Source organism: Chelonia mydas, chromosome 11 (genome assembly GCF_015237465.2).
Source record: "Chelonia mydas isolate rCheMyd1 chromosome 11, rCheMyd1.pri.v2, whole genome shotgun sequence".
NCBI classification, from domain to species: Eukaryota; Metazoa; Chordata; order Testudines; family Cheloniidae; genus Chelonia; species Chelonia mydas.
In genome coordinates, this window is record NC_051251.2 from 12,212,515 (window position 1) to 12,230,114 (window position 17,600).

The 17,600-nt window shown below is 42.6% G+C and overlaps 1 protein-coding gene across 6 annotated transcripts in view; it reads left to right on the forward strand.

Annotated features, from left to right (window-relative positions):
* Window positions 1-17,600, forward strand: part of KALRN (kalirin RhoGEF kinase) — a 746,508-nt gene that overhangs the window by 340,727 nt on the left and 388,181 nt on the right. For all 6 annotated transcript variants that reach the window (XM_043525781.1, XM_043525782.1, XM_043525784.1 and 3 more), the window contains exons 7-8: window positions 7,691-7,882; window positions 17,303-17,434. In XM_043525781.1, coding sequence (XP_043381716.1) covers window positions 7,691-7,882; window positions 17,303-17,434 — 324 coding nt within the window. The remainder of the gene's footprint in view (window positions 1-7,690; window positions 7,883-17,302; window positions 17,435-17,600) is intronic.

The following is a 17,600-nucleotide window of genomic DNA, read 5'->3' on the forward strand; positions in this document are numbered from 1 at the left end:
TATGGTGATGTCTCACTTCAGTTGCAGGTGATACTGTTTGATTTCTGGTGGCGACTGCCTGAAAATAACTGTTGAATTTATACATGGATTGTTGTACTTATGCATATTATCTAATATTTATATTGCACTAATGCCCAGAGGCTCCACTTAGGATCAGGGCCTTGTTGTAGTAAATGCTGTGTAAACACACAGGACGACATGGTCCCTGCCTTGTAGAATTTACATTCTAAGCCCTGATTCTGACAACACTTGTGTATGTGAATTACTTTTTACACATCAGTAGTCCCTCTGAGCTCACATGCATAAAGTTACTCGTATGTGTACATGATTGCAGGATAATACATGATGAATGGGGGAGACGAAAGCAGTCACACTGGATAATTTTTATATACACATTCATTTGCTTCTTTGCTTTAACTGTGTTTCTCAGCCCTCTTCATACCATAACCCCATGTTGCAACAGGAAAAAGTTTCAGAAACCAACTCCCATCTACAAAAGGGAGAGTGGTTGTTAAACTTGTTTGCCACCCTCTAGGTTGAGAGCCCAGTTCTCTTTTTTTCTTTTCTTTTGATCTTTACAGACACAGGGAGCAATACAACGTTGCCAGGCATTCCTGTCCATGACATCCATTAAGCCCAGCTTGTTATGTCCCTGCATATGATGTCCTGCCAGTCCATGGTCGGACTCTGTGTTGGACTGACCTTGGTTGTGTTTGCATTATTTTCTCAAGCATCCCATCATCTGTTTGCCATTTGCAATGTTCCCACCATTGGAAGCTTCAGAACCAACACTTCAACTTATATTTTAGAAATATAAACATAATACCTGACTATCTCTCAACCTGCCTCCCACTAATTACAGTACTCCCAGCCCCAATCATGAGTCAGGTCCCCAAAAATCCTGAGGTTGGCTTAAAAATCATGAAATAATAAAGTAATAATTAATAATAATATATGTGGGGTTGTTCTGCTTTACCTCCTAGTTTCTGAGCTTTAGCATACACAAAGGTCATGTTTTCAAGCTTTTCTCCACAATTATGAGGGCTAGAAACTTTATGATGTTTTTAAATGAAAGCTGAGATTTTCCTATAATCTGTTGATTTCACCACAGGGTTGGGAAAACTTTTTGGCCCGAGGGTCACATCTGAGAATAGAAATTGTATGGTGGGCCATGAATGCTCACGAAATTGGGGTTAGGGTGCGGGAGGGGGTGAGGGCTCTGGTTGGGGGCATGGGGTTTAGGGTGGGGCCAGAAATGAGTTCAGGGTGCGGGATGGGGCTCTGGGCTGGGGAGTGGGGTGCGGGGCAGGGGGTTGAGGGCTCAGGCTGGGGGTGCGGGCTCTGCAGTGGGGTTGGGGAGTTTGGGGTGTAGAAGGGTGCTCCGGGCTGGGACTGAGGGGTTCGGAGGGCAGGAGGGGGATCAGGGCTGGGGCAGGAGGTTGGGGTGTGGGAAGGGGTGCAGGCTCTGGCTGGGAGTGCAGGCTCTGGGGTGGGGCTGGGGATGAGGAGTTTGCGGTGTAGGAGGCGGCTCTGGGCTGGGACTTGGGGGTTCCGAGTGCGGGAGAGAGCTCTGGGCTGGGGCAGGAAGTTTGGGTGCAGGGAGTGTGAAGGCTCCAGCTGGGTGTGTGGGCTCTGGGGTGGGGCTGGGGATGAGGAGTTTGGAGTGCAGGAGGATGCTCTGGGCTGGGATTGAGGCGTTCAGAGGGCGGAAGGGGGATCAGGGCTGGGGCGGGGAGTTTGGGTGTGGGGGTTGGCTCAGGGGTGCAGGCTCCGGGCAGTGCTTACCTCAAGCAGCTCCTGGAAGCTGTGGCCATGTCTGCCCTCCAGCTCCTATGCAGAGCCACAGCCAGGCAGCTCTGCACACTGCCCCGTCCACAGGTGCCACACTTCATCTTCCATTGGCCGCAGTTCCTGGCCAATTGGAGCTGTGGGGGCAGCACTTAGGGCAGGCAGCATGCAGAGAGGAGCCCCCTGGCTGCCCCTATGCGTAGGAGCCAGAGCAAGGCTATGCTGCTGCTTCTGGGAGCAATGTGGTGCGGCCCCCGACCCCGCTCCCCAGTGGGAGGATTAAAATGGCTTGCAGGCTGGATCCAGCCCACAGGCTGTAGTTTGCCCACCCCTGTTCTAGCAAGTGGGGCTTTAAGAAGAACACCCACTATCATGAGATTGGTGATAAAATCATGTGTTGACAGCACTGTAATTGGTTGAGTTCTTATAGGCAACACGCTAAAATGGGCTTTAAAAAAGGTTGTGGAGGAGAGGGTAGTCTGAGGGATGCTCTACATCTTGCAGGAAGAATCCAATTGATTTCAAGGGAAGTTGAATTGGGTCATGGATCTTTAAGCACATATTTTTGTGAAGTTCCTAGCACACTTTAGGTCCAAGTTAAATAATAATAATAGTTATAATAATCTTCTAAATTCAGCTGAAAAATATATCTGAAGGGTCTTTCTCAGGACAAACCTTTTCACACACACACTTCCCGATACATTCTGATATACTTAACATGGGCCAACTTCCTTTTATAGAAACACTATTTGTAACACTGTTTATTCTTACTATACTACTCCTTCCTCAGAAGAAGTATAGTGTGTGAGGGGGATTAGAGGGGAAGAGCCATAAATTTCAGGTACTAAACTGCAGCTGAATATTTTTCTTAAAAAACCACAACTGTAAATGTAGATTTTTTCCCCCAGTGAATCATGCCACGTTTGTTTCTGTTTCTTCAGTTCTGAAATATGAATTATGTTAGTCTTTATTACAGTAGTACAATATTTATACCAATGTAATAACATGGTTCACTAAAACAAAACATTGAGCTCTGCCATATATTTAGTAATCCCATTAACCTAGTTAATTTTCTAGCCTAAGACACAATGTCCTAGTTAAATGGGCACAAGTCTGATTGATTGTAGTTTTGCACTTGGATTACCTGATATACGTGCTGTTTATTCTGATTGAAGTTATTCATATCTACTCCACCAAGATTGTTTTACGCCTATATTCATTACCTCATGAAATGGTGAGTCATCGCTTTCTGATAAACACATGCTAACAGTGCTGTGTTCAGTGGTGGAATCGTCAGCCTTTCTGTTGCCAAGGAGTTAATTATCTGAAACTAGACTTAGATGCATGTTGTCCTTAGAGAGTCACAATACATTTTAAATGCATTACAATTATCTGGTAAAGGCTAATGGCATCTTTTGGAAATTCCTGCCATTTATCATTTACATGAACTATAGCCTTCTGTATTAGGCTGAGAGAAAATGCCATTCAATATAATTCTTCATCAAGCCACTGGCTTTGTTACAGAGGCTACAATGGGAATCAAGATATTAAAGGTGTCCTATGAGAAACATTCTTCACTCACTCCATCTCCCCCACTCCCATTGCTCCCTCTCCCCCACCCTCACTCACACACTCATTTTCACTGGGCTTGGGCAGGGCTCTGGCTGGAGGTGCGGGCTTTGGGGTGGGTCTGGAGATGAGGTTTGTGGTGCTGGACGGGGCTCCAGGCTGGGGGTTGTGGCTGAGGGGTTCAGAGTGTGGTCAGGGGCTCCAAACTGGGGCAGGGGGTTGGAGTGTGGGAGGGGGTATGGACTCTGGGTTGAGGGTGCAGGCTCTGGGGTGGGGCTGGGAATGAGGGTTTGGGGTGCAGGAAGGGGCTCCGGGCTTGGGGCCGAGGGTTCAGAGTGAGGGAGGGGGCTCCAGCTGGGGGTGCAGGTTCTAGGGTGGGGCCAGGGATGAGGGGCTTGGGGTGCAGGTAGGGGCTCCAGGCTGGGGCTGAGGAGTCTGGAGTGTGGGAATGGGCTCATGGCTGGGGCAGGAGGTTGGGTGCTGGCTCCAGGAGAGAATATGGATGCGGGAGGGGATTCAGGGCTGAGGCAGGGGGTTGGGATGTGGGAGGGGGTGCGGGGTATAGGGTGTGGGCTCCAGGTGGCACTTACCACAGGTGGCTCCCGGAAACAGCGGCTTGTCTGCAACGATACATAAAATGTAAGGTTTCCAGTGATGCAGGAAATACTTTAACCAAAGCTTGGTTATAGCCTAGTGTCTCTACAAGAGAATGTCAACTGTAACATTTTTGCCCTCACTTCTAGACAATAATATATTGTTTTCACATTGTTTGACCTATTGTATTACCATATAGCCATAAATCAAGGGCCTTGTGCAATTCCACGTGAGGAGACCTCTGTTGGCTGAGAGGAATAGGGGCCTGAAGTATTTTTAAAAATGAGTGCCTCCGTGAGCCTGTTCATAGCAGTGAATTTGCGAGCTCAAAGGAAAAGTAGTCTCAGACATTACATTCTCCATTCTCAAAAAGAAAAGGAGTACTTGTGGCACCTTAGAGACTAACCAATTTATTTCCATTCTCCATTCTGTTTACTTCCTGCTAGGATCAAAAGGTTCCTATAATAATATTGAACGTCTCAATTTACTCTTTTATGAACATGAACAAAACCAGAGGGATAATTTTGTAATATTTTAACAATTGGGTTTTGGTTGTTGAGATCTGTGTCTCATTTTATTTAAAACTTTATAGATAGGAGAAGTGGTTCCAGTGTTTTCCCATTACTAGGAAGCAAGAGTAATTTGGGTTGTTGCAGAACTTAGGTTTTGGTTTTGAAAAACTAAATCAGGAGTGGTTTGCATCCCTGTCCCAATTTACCTCAAATACAGAGAAAAGTTTCCTACTTCCCTCCACATACAGAATATTTCCCCTCCCCCCCTTGCAATCAAAGTCCCTGGCTGAGCAGTATTCAGTACTGCACTAGTGAGAGGCTTAGCATCTGACATGGTGAAGAATGGGCCAGTGCTTAGGTGCTAGCCTGGGACTCAGAAGACCTGTTTTAATTCCCTGCTCTGCCACAGACTTCCTGTGCTGCCTTGGGCAAGCCATTTACTTTCTGTGCTTCTGGCCATATAAATATAATAGATTGTGTCCCTGCTGTACTAGAAATGGGAGCTTTATAAGAACACACATACAAATGTCATATTCAGCACTTGATTCCGCTCTGGAAGTGGCTGATCTATAGGACTTTAACAACATGACATTGCTATATATAGAAATGCCATTGAAATCCTTTCTAAAGGTGATTTAAAAATCTTAGTTTCAATTTCTCTCTTTCTCTCTCCCTCTCTCTGTCCTGTTCAGTTGGGCTTATGGGGCCCTCCTGAGTAACTTTTATAGAGTACCCTGGAGCTCTGCTAACCTGGTGCTCACCATGCAGAGAATGACAGGGGAAGCTACTGAGACCCATTGTCCCTTGGCAGCTGTCAAAGTCCATTGGGGAGTAAGGGTATAGACTGTCCAAAACTCAAACTCTGCTCCCTGCTGGAGTGGGGAGAGCTATGGAAGATATTTAGTTAGCTGTAGAACATATTGGTACTCTTCCAGTTTTGTTAATGAAAATCCTCATCTAAATAGATAGATATAAAAATATATAAATCTCCCCTAATTGGAAAACCAGATATTAGGAACATCTGCTCTGTCTCAATCAATCTAACCTTTTCTCCCTCAGCTATTTAATATATTTATATACTGCAGTTACTGGGAACCAAAGAATTCACAGTTGTTTTCCTTCCATTGAGTCATGCTCATTACGTTACAAGTACTGATATAATTCTACAGGGAAATAAAACCAAGTTCGGTAGGAAAGGCTCATTCTTCACATGAAATCCAAACTGCTGCACTGACTTTCTAGTCCTTCAAAAAAAGCAGCATTCCAGATCTTCAGCTGGTGCAAATGGCATAACTCTATTAATTACAATCACCCGATGCTGATTTAGATCAGCTGAAAGTCTGGCCTAAAAAGTCTGAAAGCTGATCTAGACTGGAGCACAGCCATGAGGATTTTCAGGAAGAAAGCCTTGCTTATTTAGAAGTCTTTTTGCTGCAAGCCTAACTGCTCAGGTTAATTACAGCTTTTGAGTCAGAGGGACCCACTATAGACACATTCCATAGTGGACAATAGTCAAAATCCCCAATCATGGCACTTTTAAAATTGTAATTCTAACTCCAAACCAGTTTTACCAGTTTTCTTCCAACTGCACCAAAAAATGAATAAATCTCCTTTACGTTAAAATTACTTTGCTATTTTCAAGCCAAGCAAAATTTACAAGCCAAGGCCATAGGAGCAGCAAAGAGAGGGGCCAAAAATAAGGCTTATAATGGAAGCTGGATGCCATCATGGCTCCATATTACGATATGCTGCACTGCTATATGTAACTGGGCACAAATGATATTAATAGCTGATTTGCATTTGAATTGTCCAATACTTATGCATGCTGTGTATTCATACTGAAGTTATGCATCTCTACCACACTGAGGTCCTGATCCTGCAAACACTTACATGTGTGCTTAATTTCAGGCATGTGAATAGTCCCATTGTAGTCACCAGGGCTACTCACCTACATAGAGTCATGCATGACCTCAAGTGTTTGCAGGATGAGGACCTTAGACTATTTTATGTACATGTTAAGCCCTTGAATCAGTCAGTCATGATTTTGTGACCGAGAAATTCAAATTGCATTCCTCCCAGTTGTGGAATTGTTAGACCAGTGATGCTCATCCTGTGGCTCTCAGATTCTTCAGGTCTGATTGGAGTTCCCAATGCACTTCCAGATCTCAGGCTACATTTGTCATGGGAGCCCACCTCTCCTCTGTTAAGAAAGCCGGAGAATACCGAGTACAGGTCAAGAGTCCTAAATTGCTGGGCCTCTCCCAGCCGTCAGTGAGGAATAGAAGGAGACAGAGGTGATTGCATCAAATGAAGTTCCAGAAAGCCATAAGGCTGTTGCTATCCAGTGTCCTGACACTGGCATTTTGATGGTGCATCAATATATTGTTGTGATGATTCTCTGTTATGAGGCTTATGTTGTAATGAAACATTGGGGTATCATGCTTCTGTGTAATGGCTTTCTGAAATTCCATTTGATAACAAAGTGGGTCTTCAGAGCTTCCAGGCTGAGTACAACCCCTGACGGAAAATTCCCATCAAACAAACAGAAAATGATAAGCTTTCAATAGGTCTTTTGAACTCTTCTACATTTAGAATGTAATATAAAATGTTATCCCTGCTATGGTATGGGTTAAAAAAATCTATAGAAAAGATAGTTTTCATTAAACTATATAACTTTTATAGCAATTTCATACAGCTTCTTAAATTTCTATACAATATTGGTATAATCCCAATAAAATTCTATCGGACTTCTCCATAAGGAATTGTATTAGCCCATCTCTTGACAATGCACCCCTCTTTTAAGGGATCTCATTGATCTCTTGAAATGTAGAATGTAAACATTTCTGCAGTTATAATTTGCACCAAGAATTGTGAATGAATGTACCTGAAATACCAAGAATAAGATAAAGAGAGAGGGAAATGAGAAGAAGCTAATTGGGTAAGAGACATCTCAGGTGTGGCAGATGATTTCCCCTAAATAAATAAAATGTGTGTGTGAGGGGGAAATAGATGATGTGCTAAAATATTTCTGTAGGATTTATTTTTAGAATGAAAGGTAGTATGTCTACAATCTACAACTCATGCATATTTAAAAAGCTGCTTGATTGTTCTCACCCCAACTTCTCTGCATCCTTCCAGCTGATGATGTTTTGAATTTGTAATGAAGATGCAGAATGGCCATGTTTCTCCCTTCTGTTTATTCATGTTTTTTTCCCCCTAATTTTCAGAATGCCTATGTCAACATCAATCGGATCATGTCAGTTGCATCCAGGCTTTCAGAGGCAGGCCATTATGCTTCCCAGCAAATTAAACAAATTTCTACCCAGCTAGATCAAGAATGGAAGAGCTTTGCTGCAGCTCTGGATGAGCGCAGTACCATCCTAGCCATGTCTGCTGTATTTCACCAGAAGGCTGAACAGGTGAGTTACAGTGAGTTGGAAAATTGTCTACAGCCATGTTGGTAACCACTAAAATAAACTCTTATCTGATTGCTACTTTGTCTATATGCAGTGAATTTGGGAGTCTCAATCTGGTTCCTAGTGGACAAGTGTCGAAATCACCAATACCACCACTACTACTGTAATTGACACAAATCGATTCGCTTATTGGTAATCTAAGAAGAAAGGCTTAGGATTTAATGAACATTCCTTTTCCCTTACAGGTGATCCTCCCCAGTCATAGGTGAGGTACATTGGTACAGTAATGCACTGCCTTGTTCTCTGCATTTCCGTGCAGCTGCCAGGACTATCTCTATTCTATGGATAAATTCAGGATTATTGTGAGTAGGAGAGTAGTGATGATAATGAAATATGTATGTGCATGTATGTACATATCTGCATGCACATACATAATACAGGTCTATACTAGACTATATTTTGTAAGAACAAAGGGCTGTAGGCCAAATTAATATTAATCAAACTCAATAAATTCTTTACTATTATTTAATATTGTAGTAGTACCCATAGTTTTTAATTTCATTTAGTCTCACCATCAGAAGTCCATAAAGGTAGTTAGGGCATCTCCAAAAGATTTCTTCTTTCCTTTGAGCCAAGTTCTGAAGTATATCTTCTAGGAAATAACATAGTTTAATAATTTCTTAACTAGGAAAGCCTTGAAGTCTGCCTGCGGATGATACCTTTGCTTTTTAGGCCCAAATCCACTCTGCTTGCAAGTGATGACCTGCCTTTGATTGCTGGCTGTAAGTGGCATTCTTCTTTCAGCTGACAAATATTGCTTTGAGGCTGTCTCCTCAGTCTTTTTATGCACCTTCCTTTGACTCAGTAGTTAATGTCAAGCCCAATGAGTGGATGTTCTTGACACTCACATAATAACCCATGATTTGAATGGCTGGAGATTTTCTCCTGAGGTTTTATATACAAACCTGGAGCATGACCAGCTATGTTATATGACTTTTTGTTATCCTCTAGACTGTGGGATTCATTTACACAGTAGAATATGTAGTTTTTAGACTGAAGTTTCTTCAGATGCATTTAACAGTTTGTCATCTTCAGATGTCCATTTTTATCTGACTGTGCCAAGAATCCTCTTTATACAGAATGTAATGTGTATTAGCTGTTTTTGCTAGTCTTTTGGGGTTCTCGCAGTCTTTTGCTGTGAAAGTCCTCATAATGTTTGCAGCTAGTCTGGGTTTTGTTTTGGTTTTTTTTTGCCTCTTGGAATGCCTTTCTCAACTAGGATTCAGTTGTGGGGTTAGTTTAGACATGGTAATCATTGTTGGTACAATACCCTATAACCGCCTCAGGAATTGCAGATGGAGTCTCAGTTGAAGTTTTTCCTAATAGAAACTCCTTCATAGATTAATAAATTCCAAATAAACATTATATTATAATGTTACATTTTCTAACTTCCAGAAATTAACAAAATAAAGGAAGAGGTATGCAGAACCTAGAAAGAGGTATAGAATGTGTGTTACACATTATGACAAAGAGATTGGTAGTTCCAACCCACTCCTAAGTTTTTTTTGCCTTTGAGGGAGTGGGACAGGGTAGGGCAAAGGGAGGTGGGGGGGGGGGCTTTCCTGATTTATAGGCATCTTGCTTTTCATTAATCATTGCAATAGATTCTGGAATGAGCTAAGAGATACTTCTGTTGGTGATCTTTGACTTCCTGATGGGAAAAGGATACAACTGAATCCTGTTTTCATTAGGCACTCTGTTTTAGCCTGGAAGGGGGAGACATCTAGCAGATGGATCCATGCCAATGGGCCCTTGTGCGCATACACAGCCCCAGATCAATGGGATCTGCATGGATCCGTCCATACAGATGCATTTGCAGGACTGGGGCCATGGTTTGGTCTTTTGAGATAAGTGAAATTGGTTTTGTTTTCAAATAAGTTGGTGAATACCTTAAAATTACAGGTGTTCATGCAGATAAGGATGCTTACTTGAAATGTTATTTGCTAATAATGTTGGTCTCAGAGAAGAAAATGTTTGTCTCAGAAGGCAGCTAAAGGTGTCCAGGGAAAGTCCAGCACAAACAGAAAACAGGATATTTATAACTTCTGCCCTAGAATTATGGCAGATTTCCTCTTGATTTTGTATTTTCTACTTACACTGGACCAGAACGTAGAGCCATTACTCATCCTACTGGGCACTTACTCATGTGAAAATACACCCTTGTCTCCAGTGGGGCTATTGTTCTGAAGAAGTGCTTATCCACGTGAGTAAGGGTTGTACACACTAATCCTCTTTCATCGGGCTGTCATGTTTCAGATACATTGAGCACCATAGTGTTTAGACACCAGTCTCTCTGCAGGGCTGTTAATCTTCTACCAGGAATACATTCACATGGAAAAAGAGAAAAGAGAATTATTTAAAGATATCATGAAAAATAATACTTTGTTTTTTATGAGTGAACTCCTGTTTTTCTGAACTTTTAGGCTTGTTTGCAATTTATGAAGTGTTGCTAAGAAATTTTATAACATGAAAGGTAATAGAAACCTGGATTGAACTGCTTGTTAGTTTGGGTGAATTTGTTGTCTTCTTGCCCTCTGAACATCAGAATAGATACTTTGCCTCAGCTGTAGCTTAAAAACAGCTTCATAATAACATCGCTTTCAACAACTCTTCTTTTTTCTTTAAAATTGAAAGAAAGGGTCTAAAAATACAGTCTTCTCTTGGCAGCTCTTTAAAGGAACAAAAGTTTTTGCTTCCTGACAGTGACTGGAGTCTCTCAGCCTTGAGAAAACAAGAGCTTTTGTTAACGCTGAGCGGCAGTTGCTCCGCAGTTGGAATAAGAGACAGTTCAGTGGGAGGGGAGCATTGATGTGAAGCCAATAAACTCTGAATGCTCGAAAAATACGATGTGGGAGTCAGCATGTCCTACTCACAGCTCCATCAGCTGGAACTGAAATATTTGGCTTGCTTCAGTAGCTGTAGTAGGATAAACGATTACTTATACACTGAGGATTTAGTAATTTGATCTCTCTGGTGCCTTACAAAATGTTAGGTATCAGGAATTTTGTATGAGACTGAGCTTAATGCCCATCAGACATTCGTATTGAGATGGATTATTTTTAATAACCTGTATACAATAAAGAAGGTTTAGATTTCTGATCCACACTGCCTTGGACCTAAATAATTCTGCCCTGGCTTGCAGCTCAGATCATGTCTCTTGTTGCACCCTTCTCTCTTCAAATGGTGCCAGCCTTGATGTCACGTTCACCCATTTTACCGATAGTGTTACTCTGTCTTCTTCTTGCCAACCCGATGCATGGATTGCCTATCGGTAATGGGGACTACAAACCCTTCACTGGCCAGGAAAAGGCTACTGAGCTGCTATGGGTTCTATCAGCCTTGCCCACTATACCTGCATTTGAAGGGAGGTATTAGAAGGGGAAAGCACAGCTCAGCTGGGGAGAACAGACATCCAGCTGTCTCTATGAGAGAGGCCTGGCTGGGGCCAGGAACTGCTTGAGAGCATGCTGCCTGTTAACACCACCTGAAAGGAAGGTAAGATGATGCAGGACTCAAGTTGACGCCCCACCTGCAGTGTTTTTGAGAGTCTGCTGCCTGTCAGCACCTCCTCGAGAAGAAGACAGACCTGATGTAAGACTATTGGTGAGACTTGCTACCAGTGACCTGCATGAGAGTCTGCCACCTGCTGGAGCCGCCCTGACAGAAGGGAGGCTTGACGCAAGATTATTGTTTGCTATCAGAGCCTTGCTTGTTGCTGCAAGCTGAGTCTGTGGTGCCCTGTCTGAAGAGGGTGACAGCCAAATAAACTCCTTTTATTTTGTTACACCTGACCTAGGTCTCCGTAGTGGTTTGCCCCAAGTGCCAGAGTGACCCTGGTCAAACCTCCCTAAGCCAGTCTGACAGACCGTTACCTTCTTTTTGTTCAGTCTCTCCTAACAACTCACTTTTTCTGTGATGCCAATCAGAAGTGAGTCTAATAGAATCTTTTGACAGGTTTCAGAGTAGCAGCCGTGTTAGTCTGTATTCGCAAAAAGAAAATGAGGACTTGTGGCACCTTAGAGACTAACCAATTTATTTGAGCATAAGCTTTTGTGAGCTACAGCTCACTTCATCGGATGCATTCGATGAAGTGAGCTGTAGCTCATGAAAGCTTATGCTCCGATAAATTGGTTAGTCTCTAAGGTGCCACTAGTATTCCTTTTTTTAATAGAATCTTAGCCATCAAACTTCTGGCATACAGTCCACTGTACCACAGTCCTGGCAAACACAGAGGCAAACACTTCTTTAATGAAAAGAACCAGGGTATCTGTAACATCTAAGCAGAGCAGGCAGGACCTTTGTTTTTCAAAGTTTCATCTTAAAGACTCCCATACAACAAACTATATGGAACTCAATTTGTTTAGCTTGAAAGGATGACAGACTGAATCAACCATGCTGGGAGCTGAACTTCCCTCCGTCTTCGTATGCCTCACAATCACATTTGCCTTCCTGGATCTTGTACTGTATACCTGTCACGTGTACACAGGTCAAGCTGAACTTGGCTGAAAGAGCTCTAGGACAAAGCTTTTTTTTTTTTTTAAATTAAAAGAAAGGTAGATAAATACCAAATAGATCACAAAGAAAACCCCCCAAAAAAAGAAAGATAGAAAAAAACCTTGGAGAGTCAAACAAAGCTTCCTATAGCACATGTTTTTGATCAAAGGCGAAAATACTTAGTACTAGACCCCCACCACATCACCCAGGTCAGGGTCTGAGTTTGAGGGCATTCAACAGCATGTTTTCCCAATGCCTCTCACTTCAAATGGTGACAGGCCTGATTTTCCTCTCACAGCAGTATAAATGAGGATTAACTCTACTCATGTAAATGGAGGTGCATTGGTGTAAAACCAGTGTGAGAGAGGAATCAGGTCCTATATTTTTAAGTATGACTGACACCATGTTGTGGCAGGAGGGTATATCGGATTGTGCCTGTTTTAGGAAGGTATATGAAACTGTGCCTTATTCCTGTTTCACTTCAATGGAGCTGTGCTGATTTACACAAGCTGGGATTCTGGCCCATAGACTGTCAAGGGAGGCAGGAATGAAAATACCAGGTTCTTTCTGTACTTGACAGTGGTTCCTAAAAGAGTTTTAAAGTATTCTTAAAGTGTTCACTTTGAAAACCCTGTCAGAAAGAGCAAATTAACGTCTTCAGTTGGCCAAAGATCTGAACCGTTAACTTTGAATCCAGTTCTGTCCTCAGAAATGCACATGCACAACTCCCATTAAAAGTAATGGGTGTTGCATGCATTCAGCATCTGTGAGCAGAATTTGGATGTTTATGCTGATCCTCTGAAAAGTCAATGGACCATTCAGTTTTCCCCCACCCAAGCAGACTTTATGCTCTCAGAAGCTCTCTGCTAGGATCTATACTAGTCAGGGCCACTTTTCCCTACCATTGCAGGGACCTGAGGCACTAAGACATTTTGCTCCCTCCTATTCTCCACCTGTGGCACATAATAGTTTAGTCTGCTGTGTGGTCTAATTTTGGTTGCTGGGTTTAGTGGATAGGTGCTGGGTGGTGTTGGTGGCCTGTGATATATAGGAGGCCAGACTAGATCATCTGGTGGTCTCCTCTGGCCTTAAACTCTATGATTCTCAGTCTCTGAGTTTAAGCAAATCTGAGATCTCCTCATTTGATTGTGGGACGAGTGGGGTGGCCTTTCCTGTGTAAACAATCAATCTCCACCAATCCATAGTTCTATATTAAAGTGTGAGATGGGGTGCACAGGCAGGGATGGGACAGGACGGGCAATGTTTGGAATGTGGGAGGAAAGAAGGGATCTAGAGACAGGTACATTCAGGACATTTTAGCTCAGTCCCTGAAGCAGGAGAAGGTGCCAGCAAATAAAGCAGCTAGAGAGAAGAAGAACCTGCCCGCAAGTGACTTCTTGCTTGGAGGACTCAACAAGGAATTTCAGCTAATAGGGAACTCCAAAGTGTCGGAGCTTGGCCTTGAGAGGCAGTCAGGGGTCACAGACCTTGAGGCATAGCAGGCATGAAACTCAGCTTGCTTACTCACACATTGTATGTTCTGGAGGAAGGGTAATTAGGAGCGTGTGCTGTAACACTGCCTTCTTGTGGTGGATCTTCCCGACCTGGCTACTGCAGGGTTTGCAGCCTGAGTGAATAAACCCTAGGGCAAGTGATGAATCTGGCTTATGACTTTACAGGGCCTATTTGGGTCAAGTCAGAAACACACAGGCTTTTTGTATTGAGGCTTTGTGTTTGTTTGTTTTTAAATGTCTTGGGGGAATGGTTTTTTGTTTCAGTCTTTCATGGAAGCTTGTAAAACATGTACAATTATTTAAGAGAGCCATTTTGGTCTATCATTTCAAATCACATTTAAGCAGCTTTTTATGTTCCCAATAGGAGCTGTTCCAGTCTATGGGATAAGTAGGTATTTAAGCAATTAATTTAAACGGTTCTGCACACCCAATAGACAGTAACAGCTTACAGAACTGCCATTCCAACCTAACAGTTAATTAGTTATTTACATTTTAAACGCATCTTTTTAACACAACAAACCATGATTTTATTGTATAAATATATATTTAGCATGAAAATACATGTGCATGTAATAAAGGCACTTGTGTCTTCATAGTGTATCATACGGTGATAAACTAATGTCTCTGCCATTTTCCAAGGTACCTAAATTAAATGTGCCATAAGATGACTAATACTTTGCCGAAGTTCATTTAAAAAAAAAAAACTGAGCCCTTCCTCTCCTGCCATCCACACTGGTAAAGTGTGTGTCACACTTCCTCCTAGGGGTTGGTCCTCTAGAGGGTAACAGCACTAATGAAGTTACTCCATTAGCTCAAGTGGCAGAGGTCTGTTCTCTGGTGCTGAAGAGTTCCAGCCCATGCATGGATGCATTGCACTAACAGGCATTCTAAACCTGAGTGCCGCTGTGGTTTTTGGCATCATGGCTGTGGTTATATAATAACTCGGCACTTTTAGAGCATCTTTTATCAAAGAGTCAGGATCGATGGCACCAGACATACCAACAGTCTGTCGGGGGGAATCAAACCCAGGACTTTTCAACCCCATAAAACTCAGGCCTCCATTACAAGAGTTCAAGAGCATGTTGCTATTATAGTCAGTAGGGCCAGTACTAGATATGTGATTTAATGCACGAAGCCAATGTATTACATACAACTCTCAAAGCCCTTTACAGACATTAAGGAATTCTCACAATGCCCTTGTGAGACAAGTAAGGATTATTATCCCCATTTTACAGAGGGATAAACTGAGACACAGAAGTGGAAATTTACCTAGGTACAGAGGACCATCATAAGGCCCTCCTCATTATGTAGCCCCACTGTGGGAATGTATGGATATCTGGGGACTGTGAGCAGAATAGCTTGTATTAGGGGGTCTCTGCACTGGTCTGAGAGGGAGAATGTGATTAGAAGTCAGGAAAGAAGCCATTGGATCGATGACTATGTAGTTCCAGTGGCAGGAACCCCAGCCTATGCTGGTTTCTCCTAGGGGGAATTCAGTTCAGCCCCATGCCCTGACATGAGATGGGAATGTGAATGCCACTAGCCCTGCATAAACCTGATTGCTTAGTTGCTAAAAAACCTTGCAGAGTCAAACCATGCTTCCTATGGTGCATGTTTTTGATCAAAGGCCAATATATTTGGCACTAGCCTCCGTTTACTTAGGCTTTGTGCAGCAGTGTGTGTGTGAATGTCACCTAGATAGGTACTGCAGATCAGCAGCAAAGGTCTACACAGCAGCACCCAGGAGTCCTGACCCCCAATCCCTTCCTCCAGATAACACTCCTTTTGTTCACAGAGTGGTATCTTGTAGGAGTAGATGCAGGTTTTAGCCCAGAATTCATTTTTATCGCTGAATCACAGTGTCTTGAAAATAAGGATTTATAATGCAGGCATTTTCAAACCTTGACTATAAGCAGTACTGTGAATAAAATTACCCTGATAATAAAAATAACACACTGATTACAGATGAGATTGGAATAGAAACTCTTTGCTTTGAAGCTCAGTGTGTTCTATGCTTTAAGTGAGTGCTTTGCTAACAAGCCACAGGTGAGCACTTCATGAACAGATAAAGCTGTGATCATGAGGGTGGTTTTGTAGCCATTGTGCGTTCAGCCTCTGGTACACTGCATCTGTTGTTATTATTAGCTGGTTCTTTTATTGATGGCTTTAAAGATCCTTAAGCATAGGGGAGCTAGTTTAACAAGAAGCTGGAGGAAGAGGAAATATTAACAAAGAGTAATGAGGTGACATTAGGTAGTTAGGTGTCTGCAACATGTGAGCACATTAGAAGGTATGTCAATAGATCAGGCTCCATTTTAAAAAGTGATGTGAGCCCTGAAGAGTAAAGTCCTTTTGTTATATAACAGGCAGCAGAAGTGTGGACTTGCTCACATTGTTCTGTCATGGTGTCTCAGCCCTGAGCCCTCAAGGAGTGGTAAGATGTTTCACCCCCTGAGCCTATTCAATCCCTGGCCTCTCTGCTGAGGCTGCCAACAAAGGTGCTAATTCATATCAATTGTGGTGAGGGTTGTTTTTTTATTTTTTTAACGTGGACATCTGCTCACTAGCAACTGGAATGAGACTAGCTGCTTATTTCAAATAGGCCACTCAACACCATCCGGTGGTATTGATGACTGATTGCTACTGACCTGGGCCAGATTCATATTGGTGACCGAGAGGTGAAAGTCTTGGTATCCTATTACCAGTTCCCCTGAGCCAGCCTCAGATTGAGAACTGCTTTAACACTTAGAAAATCTTCCTTTCGCTGAAATGAATGTCAAAGATGATTTTAATGGGAGTTTTCTGTTACTCATGTGTGTGCTGTTAGGGCCGGGTGAATAACTGTGCTGAGCTTGTTGGTGGTAAAATCGTCCCTGTGTGGACCTCAAGCATAAACAATTGGGGAGTTCTGACAATATTAAATGCAATTAGAGCACTGACTGCTTCTTTTCGGTCTATATTTTTATGTTGATTTTAGAAGCAGGGTTGTATTTCTCCTGTTTGTTATTCAAAGGTCCTTCCTTTAGGTGTTCCTGAAGTTATTTTGAAAGTGCCCATGCACTTTACTTGTAAAGCAGGAGAAACAGAATCCTCCTCCTTCTAAAGCCTCCCTTAGGCCCAGCTGGTCTACAAAGTTTTGAGTGTATAATGATCACAATCACCTGTGTGGTCTGTACCATTTTGTTCCCTCTTGTAAACTCCTGGCATTGTGTTATTAGTTTGACACCGTTCACCTTCTGCTCAGTGCTGCATTCATCTATGGCACTCTGTAAATGGTTCACTGCAATAGTAATATTGTTACCTCCTGGCTAATGAGTTTGAAACACCCTGCTGATTGCTTTTGGAATTGTTTCAGTTCCTTTCAGGTGTGGATGCCTGGTGTAAAATGTGTAGTGAAGGAGGCCTCCCATCGGAAATGCAAGACCTTGAGCTGGCCATCCATCATCATCAGTCTCTGTATGAACAGGTGACCCAGGCCTACACAGAGGTAAGTGTTTCCAGGAGAAGAATTTTAACAACTGCTAACAGATTGCTTAGCAATAATATCTATACGATTATGCATTTTGGAGCTATTTTTAATTGAATAAATCAGTTTTACTTTCCATTGACTCATTGATATGACTGCTTAGTAGGGATAAAGCTAATAAACCTTT